The 6,259-nt window shown below is 36.8% G+C and overlaps 1 protein-coding gene across 2 annotated transcripts; it reads left to right on the forward strand.

Moving 5' to 3' along the window:
* Positions 1 to 992: 992 nt before the first annotated feature.
* On the forward strand, positions 993 to 6,259 carry LOC116017188 (serine/threonine-protein kinase tricorner). 2 transcript variants are annotated; one of them, XM_031257720.1, is made up of 14 exons: positions 993 to 1,114; positions 1,551 to 1,866; positions 2,026 to 2,200; positions 2,380 to 2,463; positions 2,546 to 2,787; positions 2,881 to 3,100; positions 3,373 to 3,452; positions 3,805 to 3,889; positions 4,037 to 4,168; positions 4,260 to 4,373; positions 4,483 to 4,530; positions 4,933 to 5,017; positions 5,438 to 5,494; positions 5,765 to 6,259. In XM_031257720.1, the coding sequence occupies exons 2-14, from the start codon at positions 1,646 to 1,648 to the stop codon at positions 5,872 to 5,874; spliced, it is 1,653 nt and encodes a 550-aa protein (XP_031113580.1). In that variant the 5' UTR covers positions 993 to 1,114; positions 1,551 to 1,645; the 3' UTR covers positions 5,875 to 6,259. The 2 variants fall into 2 exon arrangements, with proteins under 2 accessions (XP_031113580.1, XP_031113581.1); XM_031257721.1 differs by lacking the exon at positions 993 to 1,114 and adding an exon at positions 1,146 to 1,340.

The raw sequence follows: 6,259 nt of genomic DNA on the forward strand, positions 1-6,259 counted from the left end.
TCAGCTAGCAATATTGTACGCTCACTCCCCCCACGGCAAATGTTGCCATTAGAAGATTCACACATACAACACTAGCAATCCACATAATGAACTTGCTCAGTCGATGCCGGCTTTTATGGCCACCTGAGATCAATAGCGTTCAGCTTTTTACTTCAAAACAAGGATGACTCCTTTAAAGTAGCATAAATGGTTGATCTTCGATGCCCACACGACCCTTTTATAGTTGAGGCTATGGCTGTTCCTGAGGCGCTATCATAACTACAGAATGAAGGCTAATCAAATGTCAAAATCCAATATGATAGATTAATTTTTTGTTCTAGCCTTCAATCTTCTAGTTTAATTCGGTCGTATGTTGGTTCAGTAATTTATTCTTGTACACAACTAATTAGTTATATTCCAGGTTGCTTAGTTCAGTTTATTAGTAAAAACACAAATCATGCCGCTTATGAATTGACCAAGGTCATCGGAGCTAGCACCACTCAATCGGTGTGGAGTGATGTTCCACTCCCATTTTTGAACCATTTGTTATCTTAATATATTCTTTGTTAGCTTTCAAAACATAATATGTTAGAGAATATTTTTAAAAGGTATATATGGAGTTATATATCTTTGCCACATGCTTTGGTTAAAAAAACATCATTATACAATAAATTATTGTATGACCAAGTAGATGAAACCTTGTTATATTTTGAAACTGACGAGTTTGAATAATGTGACAATGGCTTGAGGATGGGTTGGACCTGAACAAACGAAAGAATCGTCGTCGTCATGCGAATGACGAGGAGAAAGCCAAAAGAGAGAAGTCACCGTAATTTTCAATCATCAATAATACCGCTTTTAAGTGTCTTTCGCATTGCATTTCACATTTACTCTCTATTTTTTTTATTAAAAAAAAGTGTTTAATTAATTTTTTTTATTAAATGCACTGTAACAATCTGTTCATAAAATATAACGATCTTAATTGAACTGCATATACATATCACCATCACATATCTCTGTGCATTTCTTCTACGGGGTATTCCGAGTATATCTTGACGTACGCGTATAAATTTACTGTTTCGGCAACTGGGTTGATATCTCCTTCTTCTTCTTCTCCGTCGTCAGAATTTCGACGGTGAGCAGATCCATATGTTCTTCTTTCTTTTGCATTGGTTTAATGTTTTTTTCAGGATTTTACCCAGGAAAAATGTGCTTCAAATACGTCTAACTTGATCTATGTTCTTCGACCTTCTTCGGGTTTCGATTGAAATTCATAGGTTTCCCATTTCTTGTTCCTGTTTCTGGGAAATGGGTCTCAATGTTCATTGAATTTGAACATTATCATCTTTAGCACATTAAAGGCATGATCTTTTAAAACCGTATTCTTAAAGCATAATTGTTAACAGGATTAAAAAAAAATTCGAAATGTTGGTTATATTGTTGGCTGATACCTAGAAACTGGAGCTCAAGTCTATTGTTTTCGTTAGAAATGAATTGATTGGTTTGTGTTCTATATTGAATTAATGCGTGTATAGGTATTCATGTTTTCCTGTATTGAAATTCTTGTGTAGGCGTTGGATATTTGGGGAATGAGAAGAGAACTGGTATAATGATTATGGTTTTAGGAGAATTCATATATATAGCCTCATAAGTTGAGGGAAAGTAAATGGATACAGCAAGGAGTTGGTTCCAGAAGTTCCAATCACGGGATCGTTTGAGGGCGTCAATCAAGAAGAAGGATTCAATGGGTAGTGGAGTAGAAGATTCTAAGCATATATCAGCTGAAGAAGCCTCCAGTATTACCAAACAGAAAGTTGCTGCGGCGAAGCAATACATAGAGAATCATTACAAGGAGCAGATGAGGATTTTGAAGGAGAGAAAGGAGCGGTATGGTATACACATTACCTTTTGTTACTAGGCCTTCCCCAACTTGTTGGTTATAAATCTATCCCGTCCCTGGGTTGAATTGGGTAGTTTCGAGTTTAATGCATCTTGTGATGGTAGAAAGTTAGTGGTTGTTTCTAATTTTTCTTATCTGGCATGTAGCCGAATTTTACTGGAACAAAAACTTGCTGATGCTGATGTCTCAGAAGAAGATCAAAGTAATCTTTTGAAGTTTTTAGAGAAGAAAGAAACTGAGTATATGCGGCTTCAGAGGCATAAAATGGGTGCTGATGATTTTGAGTTGCTGACAATGATAGGAAAGGGTGCATTTGGGGAGGTAAATATCATGGGTCATAGATGTAAGATCCATTGCTTTTCATTTATGGCCTTTTTGCTTAGAGTATGGTAGTTCATATGGTTTTTTAAAAGAATCAATCAATTCTCTTTATTTTCCATGTTTAATTGCAATGCATCTGCTCAGATGATTTATTAGCAATTGACTTCTTTACTGTGCAGGTCAGGATTTGCAGGGAAAATACAACTGGTCATGTGTATGCTATGAAAAAACTGAAAAAAGCAGAAATGCTTCGCAGAGGACAGGTTTGTGATTATCAGCCTAGGATGGTGTTATCATGGCTCTATGCACTATGCCAATTGGTCATTTACTTGTGGATTGTATCAGGTGGAGCATGTGAAAGCTGAAAGGAATTTGCTTGCAGAGGTTGACAGTAATTGCATTGTCAAACTGTATTGTTCTTTTCAAGATCAAGAGTATCTATACCTTGTCATGGAATATCTACCCGGTGGAGATATGATGACCTTACTTATGAGGAAGGATACTTTAACTGAAGATGAGGCAAGATTTTATGTAGCAGAGACTGTCTTGGCTATTGAATCAATCCATAAACATAATTATATACATAGGTCATTACTTGTTCTAATCTCCTGTGTCAATCTTTTATTTTTTTTAGTACATATCTGCTCTAACTTATGATGTGGAGATTTTATTTGTTGCAGAGATATCAAGCCCGATAACCTGCTACTAGATAGATATGGCCATCTAAGACTATCGGATTTTGGACTATGTAAACCTTTAGATTGCAGTACCATACAAGAGGGGGATTTCAAAGTGGGAGAGAATCTCGGTGGGGCTTCAAAAGGCTATGACCAAACTGCTGCTCCAAAACGCACTCAGCAAGAAAAACTACAACATTGGCAGAAAAATAGGAGGACGCTTGTAAGCTTTTCCCATGCAAACTTCTCTTTTCTTCGTTTTCTGCGCCCTTTTATTAAACTTCTTATTGTTTTTTTGCTCCACTAGTTAACTGATAGAGTGATAGGTAATTCTATTTGATGATATAATAAATTGTTGCACTACGGCACCAGTTTAAACTTTATTCTTTCAGATGGTGGTAGTTTTCTTTGAAATCATCTTAATTCTTAGGAGGCCTGTGTATTTGCTGAATTCCCATTTTTCTTAACTTCATTCTTCATACTGGGGCATTACAGGCTTATTCCACTGTGGGTACACCGGACTATATTGCTCCAGAGGTTTTGCTGAAGAAAGGTTATGGGATGGAATGTGACTGGTTAGTTTGTTGTATGTTGTGAGGACTTACCTGAATCTTTATGTTTTATCATTTTCTATATGGCAACAGATCCTTTAAAGTACACTCTTGAGGAGACACAGCTTAACTTCAGAGGATATTTATGGTCTTTCTGTGTGGCTAAATATTTAATAATGTTTTATTAGATCCATTGCCATCTTGGATTTATATTGAACTTTGACATCACTATGGTCCAACTCACAGGCTGGAATAGCATTTGCTGCTCTATAATTTCTTCATAAAGTTTTTACAATGAGAACAAACATTCTGTTTCTGTTCCTAATCTATAATCATCTCTCTTGTTCCCCGCTTATAAGTTTTTTCTTGTTTGCAGGTGGTCACTTGGTGCTATAATGTATGAAATGCTTGTGGGCTATCCACCTTTTTATTCCGATGATCCCATGTCAACATGTAGGAAGGTGTGATTCGGACTGCTGCCAAATATTCATCTTTATTTCTAGTTTTAACATTTCTTTTTGTTCCTCACGTTTGTCCAACAGTACTTTTCTCATAAATAAAATGTTTCCGCTCTTTATATATTAATGGTTTTGCCCGCGTACAAGCAGATAGTAAACTGGAAATCACATCTGAAGTTTCCTGAAGAAGCAAGGCTATCTCCTGAAGCGAAAGATCTTATCAGCAAACTGCTTTGTAACGTCAGCCGCAGGATTGGGTCGAAGGGTGCAGATGAAATAAAGGTGTTGTATGGTGTGTCCTATGCTATGTTCTTGGATCAGTTACGGGGATTAATGTAAACGAGTAAATTAGCTGGTGGTATTTTTATTCTAGGTCCATCCCTGGTTTGAAGGAATCGACTGGGACAGAATATATCAGATGACAGCTGCATTTATACCCGAAGTCAATGACGAGTTGGATACACAAAACTTTGAAAAGTTCGAAGACGTAGTGGCTTCTTCTTTTCTATCCTATGCCAGTCGATTTGTTTGGTTATTTCTTGTTTTCTTTTTCCAGTTAGATAACCTTTTTGTTTTTCATATTTTCTTGACTTCAGTCCGATTCCCAAAGTGTTGCTTCATCAAAATCGGGCCCATGGAGAAAGGTAGTCATTCTGGTGCTTCCCGTTCCTTTATATAAATGTTGGGTATCTTACTGAGTATTTTGCCGTTCATTATACTCTTAGCTCTACGGTACTTATAATAAGATATTGCTATTTACCATTTCCATTAAAAATAAGAAGAGTTGTTCGGTGTTGTAGATTACAATATGAACAGCTAAAGAGTGAATGTTGATGTAAGCTATTAAGAGTTAACAATGAATATGAATTTACAGAATGTTATGTGCCGATTTCTGCTAGGTTTATATTTGATATATTAAGTACTGTTCTGAAAAAAATGGCTGTGTTGACATATTATATGGCTAATTTTTCAGTGTTGTTATAATGTACTCTAGTATTATATATCATGATTTTCATGTCGTCAATATTTTCCCCCTCACTGTGCAGATGCTGCCATCTAAAGACGTTAATTTTGTTGGGTACACATACAAAAACTTTGAGATAGTCAACGATTATGAAGTTCCCGGAATGGGTAATACTCTCCTGTCCCTCTCTCTCTCTCCCTTTATGCTCATGTGCATATACACAGGGTTGCTTGTGAATCTGTGCAAAAACGCATTCAGTAACCGAGAATTAGTGCATGGTTGGCAAAAGAATTAAAACATAAATGAGAAACATTTTTAGTATCGTAAAAATTTATAGTGGAGTAGCGAGCTGCATTGTAAAAAAAATCTGAGTCCTTTCTGAAGGGGGCGGGGTATTAATGAGGCTTAAGTATATCTGCATGTTTACAAATATAGTGCTTGATTTCTATGTTCTTTTTCTTCTCGTTTTTTCCTTTTAATAGACACCCCAAATATATACTCCATACCAAATTAACTATGATATAGGGATTAGGGACGCTTATTATTAGTATTCTTTTGCTTGACTGAGGTCTTATTCTGTTTACCAGCTGAATTGAAGAAGAAAAGTACCAAACCAAAGAGGCCAACCATAAAGTCACTCTTCGGTATGCTTCTTTTCATACTATTGACGATTTATTTTCTCTTTCAAAGTGACTCTTATCTTAGAGTCGAGATTCATGCTCTCTATTGTTTCTACAATGTAATGCACACATCAACCTTCTTTTTCCCGTTTTGCTATAATTCCCCTCGCCCTCCTCTCAGTTTTTTACTCCTTCGATTCTGACTGATTGGAATTATAGAAATACCGTGATGCTTTTTCTAGAAGTTGCTAGGAATAGAGTATCGCTATCTCATGCTCGTGTTTCTATCAACAGAGGACGAGTCCGAAACATCGGAGACATCTAGTCAGCAATCGCAAGGTAGCGTTATGGATCTCTTGCCTCCTCAGCTTGAACATTCAGAGTCACAGAACAAGTACAGATAATCGTGCTCTGCTCTCCAAACCACGTGTTGTTGTCGAGTTGCATTAAACCCTTAAACCAATGTGAATTCTAGACGAGTCGCTTCTTCGGGAACTCAACCGCTGACAGTTTTGATGCCAAAAAGAAGTTCAGAAAAGCCGCTGCATACAAAGCATCCATGATCCATGGTCAGTCTCCCTGGGCCGGGATCGCACTAATGCTTTTCTTTTATTCGTTTAGTGGATAGCTTAGGGCGAATAATCTGTGTTTAGAAACCATCTCTCTCTCTCTCTCTCTCTCTCTCTATGTTTGAAAGCCACAATTTCAGTGTAAGACAAGTATAGAAATCAAATTGTAGCTGTTAAATTTACAAAATTTTTGACAGAGCAGAGACTACTTCACATTTCA

Source organism: Ipomoea triloba, chromosome 4, assembly GCF_003576645.1.
Source record: "Ipomoea triloba cultivar NCNSP0323 chromosome 4, ASM357664v1".
NCBI lineage: Eukaryota > Viridiplantae > Streptophyta > Magnoliopsida > Solanales > Convolvulaceae > Ipomoea > Ipomoea triloba.